This window comes from Carcharhinus amblyrhynchos, chromosome 6, assembly GCF_965287045.1.
Source record: "Carcharhinus amblyrhynchos chromosome 6, sCarAmb.v2.hapA, whole genome shotgun sequence".
Lineage (NCBI taxonomy): Eukaryota > Metazoa > Chordata > Chondrichthyes > Carcharhiniformes > Carcharhinidae > Carcharhinus > Carcharhinus amblyrhynchos.
This window is the reverse complement of record NC_137329.1, coordinates 102,819,744-102,846,701: the sequence shown is the minus strand read 5'-3', so window position 1 is coordinate 102,846,701 and position 26,958 is coordinate 102,819,744. Positions and strand designations below refer to the sequence as shown.

Here is a 26,958-nt window from a genome sequence, read left to right as displayed (position 1 = left end):
GGGGCATGAGGAGAACCTTGTGTACTTGCCGTTTAAAGGGTCCCCTAGTGCAGAATAAGGTTCACAACTCCACTGTAGAAGCATGAACCAAGACTCTTTAGAAGCTTGGCCCAATTCCATGAAAATTGCAGAAGAATAGGACATGCATAAATTTACATGGGAGCCGTCCAGGTCAGGAGTACTGGATACAGACTTTTTACATGAACCAGCCTGTATCCTTTAAAAGTACTCTCGAAAATTAGACAATCTGGGAATGGGATTGGGAAACCCAGAATCAGGGCCCATTCACCCACCATTTTTAAAGTCATCCTGACTCAGTGAATACAATATTCCACAAGAATTAATTTGTGTTGTATACACTGAAAACATTAAGCAGGAATCTGATTGATGGGAATCAATGAGATACATGAAGAATTTCCTACAGTATTACCAGAAATGACTGGGATATCAGATTAATTCCTGTTATAATATAGAATGCTTCCATCCATTTTATTTAGCTGTAATTGAGAGTCATATATAAGTGTTAGTTGTATCTAGATTGATACATGAAGGCAATTCTCTCCTGAGAGAACAACAATACATGGTTTAACCAATCAAAGTAATTTAACTTAATCTCATTTCACAAAGCGAGTAATTCTCCTTTCATAACAATCTTTCACACTGGTCTTGGTGGGAGCTCCATTAAAAATGAGCAGGGTAGCTTAAATCTAGATTAGATGAAGCTTGAAAACACTTACATTGACGATGCTAGTTTAAAAAAAGATATGATGCCCACATAAAACAAATAAGCAATTGGTGAGCAGTTGCATCCTAGAGTTCTGAATGCTAGGCACAGAATTATTAGTTCAAATTGTACTTTTTAATTGGAAGTATTATTGTTTTTATAAACTCCTTCCCCGGCATTTTTCCACTGACATACCTGTATTTTACGTATAGCTGCCAAAGAATCATACCACGTTTGTATGGCAGATGGAAATTGTCTGGTGACTGTCATGCGAAGGACAATGTTGTATGAAATGGTGGTGAATATCTTCCGCAGTTTTATGGTATGAGTGAAAGCATGAGGCACCACAGACAGAAACACAACAAAAAAGCCTGAGAAAAAGAAAGCTGAACTACTGAAGTATCTGCAGTAGGCAACCTTTCTGGTCAGCTTTAGTTCAACCCTGTCAGATTAGAATGAACACAAAAAAGATTACACTGGAACCATCGTAATGACCATTTTTTTTAAGAAATAAAAGCTCACGATAACATAATAAGCAAAAGAGCACAACAATAATAATTTTACTGTCAATTCAAGTGTTAGCTATGGTTTCAAAAATGGAACATGGACTAAAATTAATAACATGGCCTGCACAAAACTTACCACCAATTTACAGTTGATTTGATTTAAATAGTATGGCAAAAATAGTTGGCTTCCATGAAATATATTATTTCACAAACTAGATATTTTCCAAAAGTAAATGATAAAACAATCAAAATGGAACTTACTGCCTTATATTATCAATGATCTTTTCCATAGCATCTTCCCAGCAGTATACCTTCACTGACTGAATATTGTCAATAATTTCAGAGGTGATTGCAAGGCGCTCATTTATTTTTCCTGCACGTTTGTCTCTGTTTGGTTTTGAAAGAATAACCAATTATTTTCTGTTCACTAATACAGTATGACCTGTTCTGAATCACTTAATTATATTTTCCATTACTTGCAATGTTTCTTTGTTTTTCTTTATCTCACTTCTTTCTTGACATACAACATGCAACATACTCTGAACTAAGAAGTTAAGCTAATACAAGCCTCTATCAAACCTGCTGTGCATTTGAACTCTGGATGTACTACACAGATATAATCACCTTTGTGTTCTCCTTCTATTTCTTTAGAAGGTAATTTACTTCAACTTGGAGTTCCCAATAATAGCTCAGTGGAACAGCACACTGGGGCGGGACGATGGCACAGTGGTTAGCACTGCTGCCTTACAGCACCAGGGACTCAGGTTCGATTCCAGGTTTAGGTCACTGTTTGTGTGGAGTTTGCATGTTCTCCATGTGTCTGCATGGGTTTCCTCCCATAGTCCAAAAGATGTGCTAGTTAGATGCATTGGCCATGCTAAATTCTCCCTCAGTGTACCCAAACAGGTGCTGGACTGTGGCAACTAGGGGATTTTCACAGTAACTTCACTGCAGTCTTAATGTAAGTGTACTTGTGACTAATAATAAATAAACTTTAGCCAGTACAAACCCATAGCCACAGTACAATCTGTTGGTACACCAAATTATCTTGCTTCTGAACTCCAAGCATTTATGCACAAAGGACAGAAATAAAGAAAATAAAAAGAAAGGTTTAATCATGAACACTCACATCAGTGAAGACTGAAACTCTGAAATGTTTATCAGAATTCAGCAGCAGCAAGTTTAATGTATTATTATTTTCACTTACATCTGTGATCTACAGAGTGGAACACGCAGGAATGGCTTAAGGCTCCTATTACATCTGTCAGGGACTCATTAACAAATGAATGAGTCATTAGCAAAAGGACATCATAACTCCCAGCAACGTATTTTAATTGAATTGTTGGGTTCATTTTCACCCCTCAATCACACAGTGAAGTTAAGGTATTTTACGCTGGCCCACATGCAGAGGGACTACTATCGTCACAAGACACAATTTCCTGTCACGTCAGACTATAATTGCTTTCAATGACGCACAAACTCAAGTCTGACATTATTAATTGTGCCACCTTAGAGTACCCATTGTTAACTTCTAATAACCCAGAGGAAAAAAATAGTGTGGTTTCGATGCCACAATAAGACAAATGATCTGAGGGTCTTTACAGCCCTTTTTTTAAGAAACTTCAAATAAACAAATTTAAATTTAACTTTAAATTTAAATTTAGGACTGGGGAATGCTTCGTTCTAACTCCAAATGTCATTTATGACCACTTCTCATGAAATATCACAAAACTAAAAGGAGATGTAAATTGGAATATAATCATTTCTGTCAACAGAATAAAATACCCTTTGAGAAGCCAAATTAAGTATTATTTAGATACTGAATAAAAGTAAATTACCGAGGATGCTGGAATCTGAAACCAAAAGAGAAAATGCTGCAAAATCTCAACAGGTCTGGCAGCATTCGTAAGGAGAGAAAAGAGCAGATGTTTTGAGTCCAGACGACCTTTCGTCAAAGCTTTGACAAAGGATCATGACAAAGGGTGTTGTGGACTCGAAACATCAGTTCTTTTCTCTCCTTATAGATGCTGCCAGACCTTGCTGAGATTTTCCAGCATTTTCTCGTTTGGATTCTTTAGGTACTGTCAACAATCTTGAGTATTGGACCAAGCTATCAGAATAAAATGGTTCCTATGAGGTCTAGTTTTAAGTTTTCATGCATTGTTTAAGCTAGATAGTCAATATCTTTTCCCAAAGGTAGGTAGGGCATAGGTTTAAGGTGAGAGGCGAGAGATACAAAAGAATCCAAAGGGGCAATTTTTTCAGATAGAGGGTGGTGAGTGTCAGGAACAAGCTGCCAGAGGTAGTAGTAGAGGCGGGTACAACTTTATCTTTTAAAAAGCGTTTGGACAGTTACTTGGGTAAGATGGCTGTAGAGGGATATCGACCAAACACGGGCAATTGGGATTAGCTTGACGGTTAAAAAAAGGGATGGCATAGACAAGTTGGGCCGAAGGACCTGTTTCCATGCTGTAAACCTCTATGACTCTGTTTACTGTTTGATTCATGAGTTGAATTAGTTGGTTGAATAATGGTGCTTAATAAGTATGCCATTATTAGTGTGTAAATGGTCCAGTAATTAGTTGTGAGGAAGAGTAGTGAATCACTATTAGTTGCAGGATGATTTGCAGTACTCCACTTTTCGCCACACAAAGACAACAGCTCACCTCCCCATGAGTTTCAAGGAATTACTGCAGTTATATATTCATCACCAATCAAGCTTGCCACAAATGTTAGGGCAGGCACTTAACAGCATAAGGACCCCTTTAATGCCTAGGCTGATGTTCCTGCAATGCCACTTGAACTCTTCAAATAAAGTTTACTTATTAGTCACAATTCACACTGCAATGAAGTTACTGTACAAATCCCCCAGTAGCCACACTCTGGCACCTGTTTGGGTACACGGAGGCAGAATTTAGCATGGCCAATTCACCTAGCCTACATACCTTTGAACCGTGGAAGGGAACCAGAGCACCTGGAGAAAACCCATGCAGACACAGGGAGAATGTGCAAATTCCACATGGACAGTGACCCAAGCCGGGAATTGAACCCGGTTCCCTGGCACTGTGAGGTAGCAATGCTAATCATTGTGTCACCTTGCTGCCAGTTCAATATTAGGAAGTGAATAATTGGAATTGTAGGGTAGTTATTAAATTGTTCTTAGAAGTTATTTTTAATTTTATATTTTAAACTTTTTTTTAGCTAATTTACCTTTCTGCACTTTCTTTCGCTCTCTCTTAATCTAATCAGTTTGGCTCTAACTCACCCGAATTGCTTCTCTGTCATTCCTCTGTTTCTTGTATGATATTTAACTCTCACTCGTTATGGAATTAACTTTGCTGGTTCCACCATTGCAAAAGTTTCAGCTGCCTTGTTGACCTCATCATAATAGTACAAAAATATCTCGAGCAGAAGAGATATTAGAACAAAATCTAAGTAACTGGGCATCCTGCAAGATGCCCCATTCCAGCAAAACAAGTACAGCATGTTTTTTTTTAAAAAAGACACAAATGACAATGGCATCTTTTCAGAACAAAATATTTAGTGAATTGTACGTTTATAAACCCCAATTATGGAAAGGACGATAGAACTTTTTTACAGATGCATGTAGAAAGCATCCTTTCCAGATGTACCATAGCTTGGTATGGTTCCTGTTCTTACCAAGACCACAATAAACTACAAAAGGTAGCGAACGTAGCTCAGTCCATCACACAAACCAGCCTGCCATCCATTGGCTCCGTCTATACAGGGAAAAAGCAGCCAGCATAATCAAGGAGCCCACCCACCCAATACACACTCTCTTCCACCTTCTTCCATTGGGAAAAAGATACAAAAGTCTGAGAACATGTACCAGTCGACTCAAGAACAGCTTCTTCCCTGCTACCCTCAGACTTTTGAATGGACTTATTATATATTAAGCTGATCTTTCTCTTCACCCTATCTGTAATTGCAACACTATATTCTGCACCCCCTCCTTTCCTCCTCCCCTATATACTCTATGAATGGTATGTTTTGTCTGTAAAGCGTGCAAGAAACAATACTTTTCACTATATCCCAATACATGTGACAATAATAAATCAAATCAAAGAACTTGGATTTGATTGTAGTTGTTTTACATTGGGCAAAATTTTATGATTTTTTTTCCCCAAAAGTGTTGTTTCAGGGGAAAAGTGAAAGAACCCACCATGCCAGCAACCTAGGCGCACCCTGATCTGAAAAAAAATTAGAAAAGAATCCCCTACATTGAAATATAATAATCCTCCAAACATACCTCCCCAACAGAATCTCACCCCAGCACTGACCCTGGTAATAACCTGGCTTTGCCACAGGGGCAGTGTCTGGGGTACTGCCCAAGCATGATCCTCTCCCCCTGGGGTGGCATTTAACTGCAGGCACCCAGTGGGGATTGTGTGCCAGGTGCCTGTTCGTCAGGGCCTGTTGTAATGTGAAGCACACTGACAGTGAGTGAAGTTAATCCTTATGTGGCCAGATAATAAAATGGCCCACTGATAATGATATTTAAATGTATGGTTACAGGGTTCCTGGTCTGCCACGGTGGTAATCCCATTACACTATTGAGCTGGACAATTGAGTGGGGAAATCCCACTGATGTGAAAGCTGTTTTAGGACTGCCCCTTGATTCTCAACTACCACCCCATTCCCGATTGCCAAAAATGAGGGCAGAAACCCCCCCCTCCATTATGATTATTATTTTGGAAAATGTAGGTCAACCAGAATGGAACAAAAATATTTGTATGATATATCTATAGCTCTTTATTATGTCCTTACTATGTGCCAAAGCACTTACACTCAATGGATTACAATTGAAGGCAGTCATTGTTGGCATACAAGTAGACACAGTAAACAATTTGTACAGAGCAAATTCCACAAAAAAAGAATATTTACACACAGCCAATCTCTTTTTGCGACTGTTTGAGAGAAAAATGTTGACCAGGACATAGGAAGAGCTCCAAATTCTTCTTCAAAAAGGGCAATGAGATCTTTATGTCCTGCTGAAATGCCAGTCCAAAAGGTGATACCTTTACCAATGCAGCAGGTCCTCTGCACTTCACCAAAACACCCCAGCTGCATAATATATTCAGCTCATAATTGACAATCTTCTGATTCCGAGGCAAGAGTGACAACTGGGCTAGACTGACATTCATGTCCAAATGCACATAACAGCCATGAAAACATGCACAAAGGAACAATTTAACCTGTAAATTTACCGCAGTTGATCAATGAGCACTTGCTAATAACAGTGAAAGGATTTATCACCTGTAATGCATCATCTTCTTCCCCAGCCAGGCTTGGAAAAGGGCAAGCACGATTAGGAATCCCAGTCCACAAAACGCAAATTCGGTCAGTTCATTCCAGAGCAATCCCATTAAAAGAACTACTTGCACCGGTGCAATCCAGACATAGTGTGCAACTGCCAAACCCTGCAGGGAAAAGCACAAGTCCTTGCATTACACACAGATGACGTGGTTTAAATAAGCCCAGGACAAATGATGTCCTTGTTTAGGGAATGGAGAAACTGACGTTCGGTGCTGGTGAGTGAGAATAACCTGCGGTACTGAGTGCCGGTACATCCAGCCCTAGTTTTATTTTCATGGTAAACACCAGAGAGGATTGGGAATGGGGCGGAATTCAGTTCTTCTCAGATTCTGTTGTGGTTCAGAAGGGGTTTCAGACTTTCCACTTACCTCTTCATCAAGTGGCTGAGTAATGGTGCATTTTCAGAGACTTCATTAGTGAACAGCAAAGGATTTATTTACAAAGATTTACATGAGTGGCAACATGTCTACTGATAGTTCTGAAATGCCTCTGCCTAAGATAACTCTTCCCCTCGGAATGATACCCCACTCTGAGTCCCAATTGATCACCCAGTCAATGGCCCTTATTCTGCTGTGTTCCCTTTAAAGATACAATCACCAAAGGTTGCATCTAGTGAGTTCCCCAGGAAATTCATCCCTCTGTCTCCTGGTGTATTCCCTAATAGTAAAATGAGCCCCTGACTACCTGGAACATTACAGGCACCAATAGCCTGCCCTGGATATGTTAAGGATTTTTAGGCGCTCAGCATGAAGTGGAGTTTAAAGCAGCCTTCCTAAAGGGAAAGGACTTCTGCTCATTGGCAGTGGGTAGGATTTCTGTCTGTCCTTGGAAGTCTCGCCCATGAGAGCTGTCAGCCAATCTGAGTCAATGTACAGTGTGAACCGCATACACAATTTACCTACCTCATCAAATTTGTTGAGATTGTTGGATAGAAGACTAACGAGTTGTCCAGTATCAATTTTATCAAGCACTCTGCTTGACATTTTTAAGATCTGTTTGGAAGGAACATTGAAATTTTAGGAAAGCAGACATCTAAAGTAGTATTATTTTTGTGATCACTGTTCAACATAGGGACTAACTTGGAAAGTTTATTTAGAGAATAAATTATATTATATATAAATCATGAAGAACACCTGGTTCAAAATTTTAAATACACATTGAAAGGAGTTGATTGTAATGGTTCTGTGTCAGGATAGTTTTGCTTAGTGTTGCTTCTCAGCTGGTCAAACTCATAATTTGTCTTCAATTTTACAAATTAAGGTCATATAACGGTTTGTTACAGTGCTCCAGGAAATCTATGAGCTTGTAAACATAAGAACATAAGAAATAGGAGCAGGAGTAGGCCATCCAGCCCTTCGAGCCTGCCCCGCCATTCAATAAGATCATGGCTGATCTGTCGCTGCTCAGTTCCACTTTCCCGCCCTCTCCCCATAACCCTTAATCCCCTCTCCTATCAAAAACCCATCAACCCGCGTCTTAAAAATATTTAGCGAGGCAGCCTCCACCACTTCAACGGGCAGAGAATTCCAGAGATTCACCACCCTTTGAGTGAAGAAGTTCCTCCTCAACTCTGTTCTAAACCGCCCCCCTTTTACCTTGAGGCTGTGCCCCCTAGTCCTATTGTCTTTTTTGAGCGGGAAGAGTCTTTCCACCTCTATCCTATCCATCCCATTCATCATCTTATACGTCTCAATGAGATCTCCTCTCATTCTTCTAAACTCCAACGAGTACAAGCCCAGTTTATTCAGCCTCTCCTCATAGCTCAACCCCCTCAACTCCGGTATCAGCCTAGTAAACCTCCTCTGCACTCCCTCCAAGGCCAAAATATCTTTGCGCAGGTGCGGCGCCCAAAAATGCACACAGTACTCCAGTTGCGGCCTCACCAATGCCCTATACAGCTGCAGCAAGACCTCCCTACTTTTATATTCAATTCCCTTCGCTATGAAGGCCAGCATCCCATTCGCCTTCCTGACCACCTGCTGCACCTGCAAGCTGGGTTTTTGCGACTCATGCACAAGGACCCCGAGGTCCCTCTGCACCGTCGCCTGCTGCAGTTTTTCGCCCCGTAAGTAATAGTCCTTCCTACCATTCTTCCTACCAAAGTGGACCACCTCGCACTTGCCAACATTAAATTCCATTTGCCATTTCCTGGCCCATTCGCCCAGCCTATCTAGATCCTTCTGCAGACTCTCCACACCCTCCACACAATTTGCCGTTCCCCCAATCTTGGTGTCATCAGCAAATTTCGACACTCTACACTCCGTTCCCTCCTCCAGATCATCTATATAAATGGTAAAAAGCTGAGGCCCCAGCACCGACCCCTGGGGCACTCCACTAGTCACCATCCGCCAATCTGAATAGCAGCCGTTGACCCCCACTCTCTGCCTCCTATTTGACAACCAATCCTCTATCTACACTAACGCCCTACCCCCAACTCCATGTCCCTCGACCTTCTGCAATAACCTCTTGTGAGGCACTTTGTCAAACGCCTTCTGAAAATCTAGAAAGACCACATCCACCGGCTCTCCTCTATCCACCGTCCTAGACACATCCTCATAGAACTCCAGTAAATTTGTCAGACACGACTTCCCTTTAATGAAACCGTGCTGCGTCTGCTCTATCAAGCAATTCCCTTCAAGATGCCTCGCAATTTCCTCCTTAATGACAGATTCTAACATTTTACCTACCACAGACGTTAAACTAACCGGCCTATGATTCCCCGCCTTTTGCCTGGCACCCTTCTTAAACAACGGCGTAACATTAGCCGTTTTCCAATCATCCGGCACTTCTCCGGAATCCAGCGACGTTTGGAAAATAACCACCAAGGCATCCACTATCACCTCCGCCATTTCTTTCAGAACCCTCGGATGCATTCCATCCGGTCCTGGGGACTTGTCCACAATCAGCCCCTCCAGTCTGTCGAGCACCGCCTTTCTAGTAACAGTAATGTCATTAAGACCCTCCAGTCCTACCACCTTTCCATCGCTAACACCCGGCAAATTATTCATGTCCTCCTCCGTGAAGACAGAAACAAAAAAGTTATTCAATACCTTAGCCATATCCCCATCCCCTACCACTAGGTCCCCTTTCTCATCCTCTAAAGGACCAACATTCACCCTAGCCAGCCTCTTCCTTTTTATATATTTATAAAAACTCTTGCTATCCTTTTTTATATTAAGCGCTAGCCCAGCTTCATAGTTTCTCCTACCCTTCCTTATCAACTTCTTTGTCAATCTTTGTTGACATTTAAACCTCTCCCAATCCTCTTCTCGCCCACTACTCTTAGCTACTCTAAATTCCTCCGCTTTTAGTTTAACACTTTCCTTCACCTCCTTCGTTATCCACGGCTTATTACCTCTCCTCCTACTATCCTTTTTGACCATTGGAATAAATCTCCGTTGAGCACCAAGAAAGATCTCCTTAAAGATTCTCCACTGCTCCTCAACAGACCCTCCCTCCAACGCGCTCTCCCAGTCCACATTTGCCAATTCTTCTCTCATCCTACCGTATTCCCCTCTATTCAAACAAAGGACGCGTGTCCGGGAACCCACTTTCTCCTCCTCCATCTGCACCAGAAACTCCACCATACAATGATCACTCTCCCCAAGAGGATCCTTCACCACAAGGTCCCTAATTCTACCCGCTTCATTACATAGCACCAGATCCAAGATAGCTCGCTCCCTCGTTGGCTCCAACACACACTGTTCGAGGAAACTATCCCGGCAGCATTCCAAGAACTCTTCCTCGAGCCCCCCACATCCAACATGGGTTGACCAATCAATATGCAGATTGAAATCCCCTATAACTACGGCCGTCCCATTCCTGCACGCCGCACTTATTTGCGCGTTAACAGCCCGCCCCATCTCCAGATCATTATTCGGGGGCCTATAGACGACACCCACCAGCGTCTTCCTCCCTTTGCTGTTCCTAATCTCCACCCACAACGATTCCACCCTCTGCTCCTTGGCTCCAATATCATCCCTTGCTACCACCGTGATGCTATCCTTAATCAGCAGAGCTACGCCCCCCCCTTTTCCCTCCTGCCTATCCTTCCTAAACACTTGATAGCCCTGTACATTCAGCTCCCAGTCCCTGTCCCCCTGCAGCCACGTCTCTGTAATGGCCACCAGATCGTATCCATTTGTGTCGATCTGCGCCATCAGCTCATCCACTTTATTCCGAATGCTTCGTGCATTCAGATAAAGTGCTTTCATCCCAGCCTTCACCTGGACCCTATTTGCCGCAACGCCACCAACTATACTCATGCCCCCTACTCCCTCTATTATTGGGACATCCTCGGCCTCTTCCCTTACATGTACACTCTCCTTAACTTTAGACCTCGTAAGGTCACCTACCCTCGCACCCTCCCCCCCCCTAATTAGTTTGAAGCCCTGTCTACAGTCCTCTTTACTCGATTCGCCAGCACTCTGGTCCCAGCACGGTTCAGACCAACCCCATCCCGCCCGAACAGGTCCCACCTACCCCAATACTGGTGCCAATGCCCCATAAATTCAAACCCATTCCTCCCACACCAATCCCTGAGCCACCCATTCACTTCCTTAATCCTGTCAACCCTACGCCCATCTGCACACGGTTCAGGCAGTGGCCCAGAGATAACCACCTTGTCGGTTCTACTTTTTAATTCCATTCCCAGCTTTTCATACTCCCTCCCCAGATCCTCAGTTCGCATTTTGCCTACGTCGTTGGCACCCACATGTACCACAACGACCGGATTCTCACCCTCCCACTCCAGGTTCCTCTGCAGCCCAGATGCGACATCCCGGACCCGAGCACCAGGCAGACAATACACCCTTCTGTGCACTTTGTCATTGTGACAAAGGACAGTGTCAATACCCTTCACCCCACTATCCCCAATCACTACTACGTTCCTTTTCCCTTTCTCTTTGCCTATGTCCTGCTGCAGCACTGTACCGTGTGCAGCTTGCTCACCAACCTCACCTGCCTCGTTCTCGTCCAGCCTGGAAGCAAGAACCTCAAACCTGTTATGCAGATTAAGAGGCTGAGGCCTCCGCTCCTCACCCCCCTTCCTCTTCCCAGCAGCCCCCTCTTGTCCCTGACCCTTAGAATTAGCCAGTCTAGGGGGGGTGGATGTCACTTGCACCCCATTGACAATGGCACCCTCTCTCCCCTTGATGAGCCTCAGTGTCTGTAGCTCAGAGGCCAGCTCATTTACCCTGAGCTGGAGCTCCTCCAGCAACCTGCACTTACTGCAGACATGGTCACTGGGTTGAACCCTAGGGTCCACCAGTTCCCACATCATACAGAAACCACACATCACATGCCCCTCCATTATTCACTGTAGTAGTTTTGAAAAAATTTTTTTGTTTTTCAAACGAACTCACCTGGCCTTTTTTCCTTCAAGCCCTTTTTGATATTAAGCCCTAGTAGCTCACTCTGCTTTCCACTCACTCCACTGCCCGCTCAGACGCTGCCCACTGTCTACACCAGGCCTCCTTTTAAACCTGGCGCTGATTTAAAGCTGATGGCCCACAACTGCCTGCTAGCCACTCCCTCAGAATTCTTAAAGCAGTAAATACAATAAATAAATGCTTTAAACAGTTCTACAAAGAACAAAGTGCTTTAAACTTATTTTAAACAGGTTTTTAACAGGTAAAATCTTATCTCTCTCTCTGCTCCTTCACTCGTCTGCTCCAGTAAACAATGGAAGGCTTCACCTTCCATTTCCATAAAGATCACAGAGTAACCCCCTAAATAGGAAGGGTCCCACATTTTCTATAGAATGTTGCCTGCTATCTTCAATAAGTAGAGCTGTGTCGGTGTATTCTATTCATTGTGACGTGAAAATCAAGATAGTAGGCAAACATTTATTTAAAATCTCCTACTCAGTATGTAGGACATCTGCTCGGGTACCAAAAAATTGTTCAGTGCAAACGTCTCAGATTATTTGTCTCGTGTATTGCAAATTATTATTTTCTGTGAGAAAGATATCAAATTTGCATTTGAATGATTTATTCCCACATCACTGTAGGGAGTTGGGTCTGTAGACTGAGTATTCGCTAACTTTTTCTGCAAATTAGTTTCGAATTTATTACCTTCAATCACACACAATGTCCTCTGGTTCTACTTTCTGGATGAGGTGACAAGCTTGTCATGATAGATGTTAATTTTCCCACCTCAAGCTTCGCTTTTCCATGAGAACACGCTCTATCTACATAATCGCTCTTCACAATCAAATCCCGGCAAAATAAGAAAAGAGAGTTGAATGTTCAGTTACTGTCAAACAGGGCACTGAGATTGTGTACTGATGGTTTGACATTACTTATGGAAACTGAATCCATTCCTCTTGATGATATTACCATTAAGCAGTAAGACATAGCAGTGAAAAGATGAAACCCTGAATCAGTCCCGAGTGACCGTGTGAGGCAGGAGGCGTGCTGGCTATGTGATGCAGTTTAGAGATGAAACCAGACAAGGATGGTGACATAGAACTATTGTGGTAGCCAAATAGTCCAGAAAAATATTGATCAAATTATACAGAAGGGAGAAATCTCCCAGTCCTTCCTTTTTGACAGTAACTTTGTTGCAGTGTTAATGCAACACTAACCTACACTAATAAATAAACTCCTATCTTACAAACCAAGCTGTTTAGATATTTAAATTAAAATTACATAAATGCAAATGAATGCTGGTACCTTTTTGTAAATTAAGCTGAACAGTGCTATTCTCATCTGCATTCCCAGATGTTGGAGACCAAAGACTGCAGGATGTAGAAAGAGGGTCCTCACTACAAACAGGAGGCAGAGGCCTAAGGCAAGGTAGTAAGCTATTTCACGCTCATAGATATTTTTCTTGTTATATGATGCTATTATTCGTCCAAGGCAGAGAGGCTGTACAGCTTTAGTGAATTCCTATTGAAACCAAATGGGAAATAATACAAAAGTATTAAAATTCACTATTAACAAACATAAAACACACACAAGCAAATTCATGGGGTATTACATTGACTGGACAGATTGTGCTGGGGAAACTTCAGTTGTTGATATTTTTGTTATACCTTCACTTTGGGTGTAATCAGAGACAGTCCTTATTGGCTAGCTCTAACAGGCAAGCTCTCCAGGTTGAGCATTCTCAAATCTAAAGCCTTTGTAGTTATCTGATATTTTAGATGTGATCTTAGTAGAAGATCAAAAAAACAATGCAGTCTAAATTCTTACATCCCCTGAGTGCACTGAAATGGAGGAGACCAAGGAATAAAGTCAATTAGAATCATAGGTTTACAGCATGGAAACAGGCTGTTCTGCCCAACTTGTCCATGCTGCCCTTTTTGCTTTAAACCCCCAAGCTAGTCCCAATTTGGCCCATGTCCCTCTATACCTATTTTAACCATGTAACTGTCTAAACTGTCTATGTAGGTGTTGTTGGGTCCCATCAGTATAACTTAGGCAAACTCTACCAATCAGGCACCCAACACAGTGACGCTCAGCTCAGCTATCTCAGTCTTGTCAACTTTGCCTTACAACGAGACCTCACATGAGTCTGCAGAGCGGGGGTGGTGGGTGGATGGGAAATTGGGTGGATGGAGGCAATCGGCAGGAGGGTGAGGGTGGGCTGGCAATGGCCTGCAATGGAGCCTGGAGAAGAACACATTCTCCTTCTGACTCCACAAAATACAACATTTATGAAGATCTGACTAGGCAAATGGCTATTCCAATCCAGATCAGAAATGAGAACAGGAATCAAACTGTATAATATTTAAATAACCTACGTTCATTTGAATTGGTCTCTGTGGGCTGTCCAGTAAAGATTGCAGAATGGTGTGGGCCTTTGACCTGTTAAATTAGTTTTCATTGCACCTATTTTCTGCTCATGAATTGGACACAAATTTAGACCTTCTCAACCTGGCATTATTCTGATCAATCTGTATCTTTTTGAAGGCTTTAATATCCTTCCTATAATACTGTTCCTATAAAGTTAGAAGCTGTTTCTAAACAATGGGGAATAAGTGATAACCACTCACACCTGCTTGGGAGACAGGTTTCTTTGAACCACTCTTCTTAAATCTTGAGTTCATAGACACTAATCATTAAATTTATGTTTCGGTAAACATTAGGACAATGGGAGCATTCATTCAGTGAACATTTGGATATTCCACAATAATCTCACATTTTGACCTGTTAAATTGACTCTCATTGCACTTGTTCTCTGCTCATGAAATGGACACAACCGCATGAAATTTGGACCCTCTCAATCCTGGTATTATTCTACTGAATCTGTATGTTTTTAAAGGCTTTAATATCCTTCCTATAATAGTGCACAGAATTGCACACAAATCTCCAACAGTAGCCTAATAAATGTCTTCTACAAATTCACCAACCACTTCCTTTCTGGCATTACACGTACAAGCTCAACCTTATTGTCCCTTTTACAGCCTTTTCTACCCACTGCCACAACTTTAAAGATCTACAAATCGTCAGGCCTGGATTTCCTCTTCACTCTGTAAGGATGTGAAGGCTGTGCATTAGTGTGTAAAGTGGCTGAAAGCAGTCCATCAATCTGTCCTGCAGTGCCTAGGATTGCTGAAGCAACATTCAGAGAGGAAGTGGTAGTGGTTCACAGATATCAAACCTGTTGTCCTTTCCCTGGTGACTGCCCTTCCACCAATGCCTCTTGCTGTTGCCTGTCAGTCAGCCAGCCCAAAGCCCCCACAAAGGCATTTACATTTCAAGACCTTCGAAAAGCATGTTCAGACATGAGTTAATTCTTGTCTGTCTGGAAACCACAAACAGTAGTCACCTGAATTTCTGACCACCATTTTGGGAGAGTTCAGTGTCCATTATTTCTTGTTTCTTCCTTAAAAAAAAAGTTTTTCTTACAAGTTAGGGATATCTTTACTGGGCATGACAGGAAGCAGGGCCCATAAAAGTTCATCACCACAGTCTCCTTCACGGCCACTGGCTCTGAGGGTGCAGCTGGGATGCTGCCAGTGACAGATTTTGATGAAATGTGGCTGTTTGACACATTGTTCCTCACTGATCAAGGAGGAGAGGTTGATGCCTGAGCACTCTGGATGGTTCTGGCTTCCTGTTGAGAGGGCCTTCCCCCTGCCCTCCTGCTCAGTGCAGGCTCTGTACACTCTCCCAGTCATGCTGCACTGAAAGGGGAATAGGTAATAGTGCATCCACATCTCAGAGCAAACTGGTTTGTGCGGAAGCTTGAACGGCAGCAAAACTCCTCCAGCGCCTCCCACACTTTATACTCCTTGTAGACTTTTTCAGCTGTAAACATGGAGAGAAAGCTCCAAACACTTGTGAAATCAGAGCAACCACTCGAAGAAATCAACCTGTAAGTAGTTGGTGATCCTTTTAAAAAGCACTGTTGTCGGGGTCCTTCCTGCTGCTGAATGCATGTTCAGCCATGCAAAGTTAGGTGAGGGAAACAGCTGGAAAGTTGAGCTCTAAAATGGCAGCACTGGAGTCCAACACGTGATCCACACTTATTGGATTCATGATCTGCCGGTTTTACTTACTTACAAGTGGCATTCACTGGGCTTGCACTAACACCCTCACCAAAATATCTGATTCATTCCATATGCATGGACATAATTTTGAAGCATTTCAATGAACCTTTAGCACCAAACAAAGGGAACTCAATTTTCATCCCCTTTGCGTGACATAGGTCGGCCTTAAAAGAGAAATACCTGTTTCTCAATGTTTATTTTATTAAATCCAGATTCTCTCAACTCTTATATAGAATATTACCACAAGAAGAAATCCTAGTCACTATTTTGATTTATGTGGCCAATAGCTTCAAATATAATGGGAACAAAATGGTAACCAAACTTCGAATATTATGTATGCTGCTTTTAAACCTTATTTGTAGATGGCATAGTCACCCAGTTAGTACCCTTGACTTCACAGTAAATTGTAATAGAGATACACAGTGGTAGATGGAAGGGAGTAGAATAACTAAAGAGAAAAAATAACAAGTTAAAAATGAAGTATTGGGAACACAAAGCTGGTCTGTTAAAATCAGAAAAGAAAAATCACACATTTGCCGCTCATTTGAACAAGAAAGGGAATTCCACCCAAATCTATCTTTACAGATTTTGAATGTTGACTGACTCGCTGCATACTTTTAAAATCATCCATTCTTGTCAGGTGGAAACTTAAATTCTTTTTCACATTTTAATCATAAAGTAGTTTTGCTGCAATTCACAACAATTTGACACTCAATTATTCAATTAGTTAGCATGTGCTATCAAACAAAATCTCACCACAAAATAAAGCAGAATTCCGTAAAACAAAAACCTCCAGAAAAAGCACCGACGAAGGGCATTGACAAGTTTGGGATTTTTCTTTGAAGTTGCTAACTCTCTGTCCCATTCTCTGCAAATAAAGGAAAACAAGTCGATTAATTCAAATGTACCAGTCTTTACAGGAGCAATGGGGGGACCTCTGAAATATTCTATTCTGCTCAAGCATAGCCAAGGAGATTTGGCAGAGGTAACTAATTAGATAGCAAAAAAAAAAGCAGGAGGAGACTTTGAAGACCTAACCTTAGTAAACATCATAATCGAATGAAAGTTCAAATTCCAATTGGGCCACATTTTTGGCAGATTAAAAACAGCCAACTATATATCACACCGTAGGGGTTTAATTATTTAAAAGGTCATGTTCAATGCTTATTTAGAATGTTACTGCGAGTCTGAAGGCCAGTGGCACAAATTACAAGCAAATAAAAGCATTTGGAATTTTTCCAGTCCCTTGGAAGGAGAAATTCGAGCAAACGAGTCCAAAGCTTAAACCGTTTGGAAATGGTGCATTTATTTACTACAGGAACATTGACCTCACTGAAGGACAGACCCTTCTATTTAATATCACTATTTACTACCAAGAGAATTGATTAAGCATTATGAGTTCTTGCCAAAGGTCTTGAAATATCAAAGACATAGAATGATTTAACCCGAAACTAACAACATATAAATAAAATAAGTTGTTTCCAACATGAATTTGTACAGTTTGATGGGTAACAATTTTGTCGTAAAACAATGGAAGCATCAATGCAAGAAACAGTATCCCCGCTTAACTGGTCATTCCTATTAAACATGCTTTATGGAATTTGGCAAGTACTCGATTTCATTCAGAAGAATTGTAAGTATTCCTATTAACAAAGCGGCATGTTTAATAAAATTCAAATGTAATAATGGCATTTATTCAGAAATTAATTATAATCACAACAACATATAGCATTTGGCTAAGGGGAAAATAAGACTATTAGAGCAAGATCTGGAGCCCAGTCTGCCAGAGTCACTTTGGCTTATTGTCCCAATGATTTATCTCCTTTGCTACTTCTAATAAATTCAATAGGCTGGTTGAGTCACCTGATAACCATTAAACACTGTGATACCTCCCCAAGCTTTGATTTGACAAGCTTTGTATTCAACTCCCCTTTCCCCTAGCAACGGTCCCATTTACTTTCGTGTTTCCATGCCTAAATAATGCTGTTCCATGCTTTTCATTGCACTGCGATGTGAAGTTCACCTCAATCCTTCAATGTTGTTTGATGGTTACTTCAGTGCATGATCTTGAATAAAAGCTGTGAAATGTTGTTGGCACCGCACTTAGAATTAAATATAAACAATTTCAAACAAAAATACACACAAAAATGTAAATTACATGCGAGTAATTGTTATTTCCTTGCATATAATGTAGGTGAGAAATGTGCAATGATCTGTGAACCTTATTTAGATTCCAGTGCTATTAACTAATAGATCAGTTATTCCTGCCAGCATGATTTCATAGAATTGAAACCTGATATTTAAGTGTCAATTTTGCTAAGCATATTCTCCCAGTTAGCCAAGCAATTACTTTAATAATTAATTTTAATATATTCCTTATTGCAAATGGATCTCAAGGAAGATGATTGACTGCTATATGATGAATTGTTCAGTACCTATGAAAGAAATAGAAAGGGCTGAAATATTCTTTGAATTTTAATTAATCTATTCATTATTCAACATGAGGAAGATCATTTGAGTGTTATATTTCTTGTACTCCAGTTCTGTTGACTGATTTGCAAAGAATCTGCTCTCAAAGTTCTCAAAATGTCCCGAGTATCTATTTCAGCTTAGTGTAACATGCGCCAATTCCTGCAAACTGAACTTTGACTCATCGTTTAACGTTAGTAATTTTTTGTTTTGCTATGAAATCTCATTTCAATATTTAGATAATTAAATGCTCAGTTATGTGGATTCACTTGCGCCCATACAATTTATGATGAAACTTCATTAATGGCATCCAGTGAAATCATTAAGACTGCCCCAAAAGGAAAGTCTGTCTTATTTATTAGTTTGATTATTATGCACCTTGACCATGGATTTATCAATTGTCAAAGTGCAGAAATACATCCATAAGTAACCAAAAAGAAAGTAGTCAAGCTATCTAAAAGTAGTGAGATGTCCACCAAAGTTTAGTGCAATTTTTCATTCTGAGCTTCTAGATGTACATCAAGGTACTTAATTCCAAATACAAAGTAGCAAGTATTTATAATGATTCTCAGATTGAACAAAGGAATAACAAAATTTGCAAAAAAATAAAAGCAAGGGAACTAAAAGGATGCTTACTATGGATGAGATTTAACCTCGTTCAAAATTCATCCATCACAGATTTAATATTGTGCTGTATAAGTCGGCAGATAGTCACTGCTTTTGGAAGGTCAAATTGGCATGGAAACAGACTGAAACAAAATATCCATTATGTTTCAAAATAATTGCAATATAGCTTCTGCTTGTAAGTGGCAATGTGAACCTAACATTATGTCACGTAATGTTGCATACCTGGCAATCAAGCAAACACAGCCCTTCATACAGAAGCAAACAGCAGTAATCAAAAATCTCCACTTGAGGGCACGACAGTACAGTGCTGTTGCAGTAAATGAAAAGCAAGCACCCAACTCCCCAAACCAAAGCAGGAAAAGTAATGCCAGAAGAAACAAAATAGGGAATGTATGGGGTGTGAACATGGAAAGCAAGGGCACATTATCTTTAATTGTCAAGGGAGAGTGCACTCAGCACAGTGCACAGTGGAAATAGAGCACAGGAGACACTGATATTGCATTAACAGTTGGCATTCACCCCAGCACCCACCCTGCCACCCACTGAGCAGCATATCAACAGCTGGCACTCTCTCCCCTCACTCACTGAGGACGTGATAATGCCCTCTTCTCTTTATTGGTGAAATCTTTAACAGTTTCTCCTACTATCAGTTCTTTCAATGTCTGTAACTCTGTCTGTATAACGAATATTTGACTCCTCAGTTTCACACTCGCTCCTCCTCTCCCTCTTCCTCCCTCTCTCTACTCATACCTATCTTCAAAATAATACCAGTGAGTAAAGAGCAAAATATGATTCAATTTCTATGGAGAACAATGATCTGCAATACAGAAAATTGGTTGCAACTTTGCATTTCACTGATCAAATTAGTTTGTTGTTTAAACAGGCATACTTGTTCACTTAAATTTCTAACTGAGGCTTCTTGTTAGAGCAGAAAACAATCAGGTGGATGGAAATGATACTTGTATTATTCAGGTGTTATTGTTATTCAGGATGCAGACTCGACGGGCCAAAGGGTCTCCCTCTTCTGCACATGATGATTCTATGATTGTTCTTAAACATTGAGATGGTAAGACATTGATGATACTACAAGGTAGTCAGAAATTTAATTTTGGCTTCTTGGGGACTGAAAGGATTTTGTCAATCCAAAGCCACTTTTCCTGCTCCTGGTTAAGATTTTCCTAATTTGCGCAATCCAAACAAGTAAAATAATACTTAGCAGATGCTTTAATCTCAGGCAAATATATCATATACGTCTGCAAAAAATACTGCACAATGGACCTCGTTGATCAAGTATGTTGTATTTGCATTAATTTAAACTACGTGTCAGAAAATTTTCATATGTGTCTATAAACTAGTTTAAATAAAGCACTCTGGGAGCTCCTAAGGTCATGAATGGTGCAATATGAATGCAAGACTTTATTATTGCTTCTTAAAGTAGTCACTTGACCGAGTGCATCGTTAAGTGGTTCAGGTTATATTTTGTTTGATTACACGCCTGAAACGCCTTAGTACATTAAAGGTACTATACAAATATAAGTTGTTGTTGTTTTTCATTGAAGTTATTGCAGGCAGAGAAGCTAAAGCTAAGCTAGTTTCATCGAGAAGTTAATGTGTTGTTTCAGCCTTATTGCTCTCAATCAAGGCTCGTTTTTAATGTACTTAAGAGTCGCAGGGATTCCATTTCTTTTCTCTCTTCCAATTGTCCTGCCTATAGTACATGTCCAAACTGGCCTACAGAGCATGCAACCTTTGTTGACTTATAGAACAACAACGGAAATCTCTTAGGCAGAAATTAAAGCAATTGTGTAAGTATTCTTCCAACTGCAAGTTCGGTAATGTTTACCAAGAGCCCATTCTGTTTTATCAGTTCAAGTTGAAACATTTGCTCTATCCAGGGAAATTGTCAATCCAACCCTTCGCTGGTAATCTCAAGACAATTCCTTCAAAATATCAGATTAGGGATGACCTCTATGAATCAGTTACCAGGAGTTATTCTATGATTATAATGACACATATACTTTAATGAATTATGACGTTATGATTTCTAACTGATCTTCCGTAACTGTCTGAACTAAACAATAAAGTCATTGTTATTGGGAAAGAATAATCAAGCTGATAAGACACATGAGTAATATACGCAATCAGGCAGCAATGTCTTTTTTTATACTAAGACAAGACCAAGAACTTCCCCTGTTATTTGTAATAATGTTTAAAAACAAGAATCAGTGAAAATGGGACTGGCTAGCATCAAGGTTTGCCAAACATCCTTCACTTTGGGGGCTAAAGGTTGAATCCAACCCTGGATAGATGGGTGGTAAGGCTTCTTTGACTATGAACTAAACCTGCTGTGATTAAGCATCTTTGGACATTTTGCCATGTTGACAGTCTACATAAATACAAGCTGTTATTGTTGTTGTTCTAATATTCCAAAGTGAAATGAATTGGATTGTCACAATTGAGCTACCTGTGGCCAGGAATTTACTGTACAAACTATCCATCAATTACACAGTCATTGAAGAGGAATGGCCAAGTCAGCACATTGGCACAATAATCCACATTTCCTCTGATAGCACTGTTTGGGTGCATTGTTGGACTACAGCATTGGGAGCTAGCTAATGTGAATGTGATACTGCACTGTGACCACTGTGAAAGTGGGAAAGGGTTCCATTCCCCAGGACTGACAGCCACATCGTAACAAGCAAAGAAACCCATTTAAAAAGCAGCACGCGGGCTAGCAAAATGCCGAAGAATTTTAAAAGGTCATTTCAAGGTGCTGGCAGGATCTATTAAACACTAAGCAAACATTAAAAACTTTACACACAATTCACATTACATTCCCAGTAGGGAGGACGTACAAAGAATTTGGAAGATTCTGTAACTATTGAAATTAAAAGTGAAAACATTCCATGTAACAGATTATTGTATGATGTATGTATATCTGACAGGAGAGGCCCCAGCCTGACAAACAAAATCAATAAATTAATAACATTATATTCCACTTGTGCCCTAATATATTAGTTGGGTCACTGATAAAAATTAGAAGCCAACTTTCATGCAGCTTTCCCAGGTGACTTATTGGTATGCACCTTGGGCCTTATGTATGATCTCAAATCTCCTTCATATTGCCTCCCAAAGCATTTCTCAATTTCATTCAATGCTTTGTACATTTGGCTTATCCCTAACTGTGGAAAATATATTAGAACATCAGAAATAGTTACTTATGAAATAATAATTTGTCCTTCTTGGAGTGATACCAGCATTATTTATTTTAATAGTACTAATTCAATCTTTCATTCCTCCATGACTGTGCAACACAGATTTGACTGCCATTACCTGGATGCTTAACTTTGTGGAAAATGATGTGAAGATTCTTAGGGTAGAGTTTCATGACTTTGGCCTGGATTATTCTCCATCCAGATTGAGTGCCCTAGGAGGGTCCTGCAAGACTTCTGCTTGTTGCTTGGCCTCATCATGACCCTGGGTCATTTTCTGGATCAAGACTGCAATATAGGCTCCCCCCTAAATCTCCACTTTCAATAGAGCCCGCCAATGCTAGGGAAGAAGATGCAATGAATATCCCTGAAGAGAAACATCATCACTGGTTAGCGCTGCTGCCTCATACTGCCAGGGACCTGGGTTCAATTCCAGTCTCTGGTGACTATCTGTGTGGAGTTTGTACATTCTCCCTGTGTCTGCCTGAGTTTTCTCCAGAGCTCTGGTTTCCTCCCATGCTCCAGAGATCTGCAGGTTAGGTTGATTGGCCACGCTAAATTGCCCCTTTAGTGTCAGGGAGATGAACGGGACAAATACAAGGGGTTACAGGGATAGGGCCTGGGTGGGATTTTTGTCAGTGTAGGCTTGATGGGCTGAATGGCCTCCTTCTGCACTGTAGGGATTCCATTCAATTTAAGAGTGATTGGTGTTCTCTGATGTCATGAAAATGAACACAAGTACAGTTCTTAGACTGAGCTGAGGCTTAGATTAGGTAGATTTGAGGCATGAAGAGAGGGAGAAATGTTCATTACTCAACCCTTTAGGGCCAGAAATGTTTCAGCTGGCCTCTGCTGCTACCCCAACATCTATTCTTTTCCCTTTTCTAGTGAACCCTGGTATTGTCGGTAGCAGCAGCAGAAGTGCAATCTGTCGCATTTCTGGGCTCCAGCCCCTGCTAATTTTTACAGAAGGTGGCCAAGGAGTGGTTGGTCTTCTTGCCTACTATAGAACAAGGAGATAAATCTGTGATGACAGTTCTGAGCTTCTCCAGATGATTCTCCTTGACATTTTGCCACTTAGCTTTTTAATTTTTAATTTTGTATTGGCTTGGCAGAGGAAAATCCAACCTATAATCTTTATACAACTTGAAAAGAGCACTTCCCAGTGGTAACTTCATTGATTCATTTAACTAGTATGAATTTTTTACAACCTTTATACTCAAGAGATCATCATCCACATGCTTATTTAATATATATTTTTGAACACCATGTTGAAAAAGAAACTCTCTTAGCATAATTCTAGACATACCTTTCTAACATCTCAGAAAGCTCGTCTGCAGAGTCAGATGAAGGAATCTGATAGATGTCTGACAGTTCCAGCTTCTGTCTGTAGCCTTTTTTCAAAATGGATCTTGGCCATCTAAGGAACACAACATTCACAAAATGTTTATCTGAATGGCAAAACATGACCATTGCCATGTTGTCTTCAGCCCAGTGGCATCAAAATAGTCTCAAGTCCATTCCATCTCCACAGTGCGAAAGCCAAGAGAGAACTTCTCCTTGAATAGCAAGAGACTGAATCATGAACAGTACCCCATTTATCTTGATGTTAACCTTGACCCAAGCTAACACTCTGCTGGCTTGCTGTCTGTTTCATAGGCCAGTCCAATTTCTTCCCAATATTTGAAAATATAAGGGGGGGGGGGGCACCACATTCTCTTATTGGTAAATTGATTCAAAAGAAAGAAAACCATTAACATTTTTCACTTTTATATTGCCCTGTGCGCTTTCAGTACGTCCCACAGTGTTTTATAACACAGTTACTGTTATTACATAGGGAAATTATGGCAACCAATTTGCAACAGCAAAATCACTGAAACAGAAAATGAAATGATTGGCCAAAGAAACTGTTTCCTGTGATGTTAGTTGAAATTTGGTCAAGATACTCGGAGAACCGTTTACTCTTCTTCAAACTGTTTAATTGGACAGTTCAGATTCATTTCAGTTAGCAGATTGGACTTTACTTTAATGCCTTGTAATAATTGAGCACTCTTTCAGTACAGCCCCTGGAGCGTTAGCCTCGATTACGTACTCATACTCACGCACCAGCCGACTCAAGAACAGCTTCTTCCCTGCTGCTGTAAGACTTTTGAATGGATCTAACTCACATTAAGTGGTTCTTTCTCTACACCCTAGCTATTACTGTAATAGTACATTCTGCACCCTCTCCTTTCCTTCTCTATGGAAAGAAGGCATTGTCTGTATAGCGCGCAAGGAACAATACTTTTCACTGTAAACTAATAGCTGCGACAATAATAAATTAAATCGAAGATGTAATGACACTTTGGCAAGTTTTTATAGGCAGCTGCATTATAAATGTGGGCACAGGAAATTATCATGGAAAATATAGGAATAAGAACAGAATGTAGTAGTAGTTTGCCATTGGCCTCGGCAGTATGGCTGACCAGGAAACTCTCCCTCTCTTTATCATCTGCCAGTAGGTAAACTGGATTATAATCTGGCCACACTATGAACACATCTTCCACAGCCATCAAGTCCTGTAGTGGGACTTGAACCCAGAGATTCAGGCCCAGAAGTAAAGATGCTATTACTGCAGCACAAGATCTTCTCTCCAAATTCACACATTTCCTCAAAAGAAATCCAAAGATTTCTAAGTTATATCAGAAAGTTTTGAAAACTTTCTGCAGTTCATCTTGATATACCAGCAGATATTGTATTATATTGACATTTATTTCTGGGTCCAATATGATTGTCTCTTGCCAGACTAATTCTTGTGCAACACTTACATTGCTTATTTCAGATCAAACCTAACTATTCACGCCAAACTATAATGTACAGAGTTCTACATTTTTGTTTTACTATGTAATCAGCTATCTATTAACTTTAGTTCATCAGCAATTGATACACAGTTAGTCCAGTGCATGACAGACTATTTGTTAAACAGAATGCAGTTGAAATACAATCTCTGCAACCTATTTAATTACTTATTTTCGACAATGCTTTTGGCACATGACTGATGATTTTAATCAATCATATATCAACCCTATGGTAATAGTGCAGCTTTGAAGCTAATCCAATGTGAGGAATGGGTTCCTTAATAAATACTGGTCACTAAACCATGAAATCACAGAACACGTTTACAATGCATTTGTCAACATAAGATTTGTCAACATACCTAACATCCATACTCATAATTCAAACTGGCCTCTATTTTGTAAATCACTGCACCATTTTTGGGTGGCACGGTGGCACAGAGGTTAACACTGCTGCCTCACAACACCAGGGGTCTGGGTTCAATTCCAGTCTCGAATGACTATCTGTCTGGAGTTTGCAAATTCTCCCCATGTATGCATGGGTGTGTGGATTTCTCCGGGTGCTCTGGTTTCCCCCCACACTCCAAAGATGTGCAGATTAGGTTGATTGGCCATAATAAATTTCCCATCAGTGTCAGGGAAATTAGTTTGGTAAAACTTGGGGTTGGGGGATAGGGCCTGGATGGGATTGTTGTTGGTATGGGCTCAATGGGCCGAATGGCCTTCTTCTGCATTGTAGGGATACTGCAATTCCGTGCTATTTGGAATCCAGAGTGAAAATGAGTGTTTTTTTAAAGGGCTATTTTGCTCCATTCATTGGAAAAACTCAGTCCAAATGCCACGTAAGATACACAGGCTATGAGTACGTTTCTTGCCAGATGAGTTATTCCTCACACTAACACCCTAGAATTAGTTCCAGTAGTGTTTAAACTCAAACCATGTTTTTTAGAGTTTTATTTTCTTCCTAACTTTGTTTTCCCTTTGGAATTGTCGTACCCTAATTTTTAAGCAAAGTATGGCTACACTCTCTCGTAAAAGGTGAGTTGATAAAATGTGGAGCATGTATAATATTTTGTGCATACATTGTGAAATACAAGTTTGCTTTCTTCCTACTCACTAGGCTCTCTTTGCTGTATAATCCCTCTAATTTCTATAATCTCTTCCGGCCCTACAACCTCTGAGATCTCTGCACTCCTCTGACACTGGCATCTTCAGCATCCATAATTTTAATGATTCCACTATTTATGGATGTGTCTTCATCTGCTTTGCCTTTAGCTCTGAACTTTCCTGCCTAAACATCCCTAGCATGATTTTTCTCTTTCCTCTATTAAGATACTCCTCAAAATCTAGCTCCTTAACCAAGCTTTTGGTTATCAACCCGAATATTTCCATATGTGGCTCTGCGACAAGTTTATCCTCCTGTGAAGTATTTTGGGATTTTTTTCTTACATTTTCACCAGACTTGTTTGGGGGATGGCAGGACTGTCCTTTGAAGAAAGATTGGGGAAACTGGGCCTGTATTGTCTGGAGTTTCGAAGAATGAGAGAGGAACTCATTGAAACTTCCAGAATACTTAAAAGAATAGACAGGATAGATGCAGGTAAGATGTTCCCCCTGGTCAGAAAGACTGGAACCAAGAGACAAAATTTCAAAACTAAAGGGAAGCTCCTTAGGACCGAGATAAGAAGATCCTTCTTGGTCAGTTCATTGGGAATCTTTAAAATTCTCTGTTCCATGGGGCTTTGGAAGC

The 26,958-nt window shown here is 40.6% G+C and overlaps 1 protein-coding gene across 1 annotated transcript in view; it reads right to left on the bottom strand.

Moving 5' to 3' along the window:
* Nucleotides 1-26,958, bottom strand: part of cftr (CF transmembrane conductance regulator) — a 128,229-nt gene that overhangs the window by 92,595 nt on the left and 8,676 nt on the right. The window contains exons 2-8 of the mRNA XM_080191098.1: nt 23,684-23,794; nt 16,823-16,934; nt 13,242-13,457; nt 7,470-7,559; nt 6,508-6,671; nt 1,492-1,617; nt 920-1,166 (exon numbers count right to left, since the gene is read on the bottom strand). Of these exons, the coding sequence (XP_080047224.1) occupies nt 920-1,166; nt 1,492-1,617; nt 6,508-6,671; nt 7,470-7,559; nt 13,242-13,457; nt 16,823-16,934; nt 23,684-23,794 (1,066 nt within the window). The remainder of the gene's footprint in view (nt 1-919; nt 1,167-1,491; nt 1,618-6,507; nt 6,672-7,469; nt 7,560-13,241; nt 13,458-16,822; nt 16,935-23,683; nt 23,795-26,958) is intronic.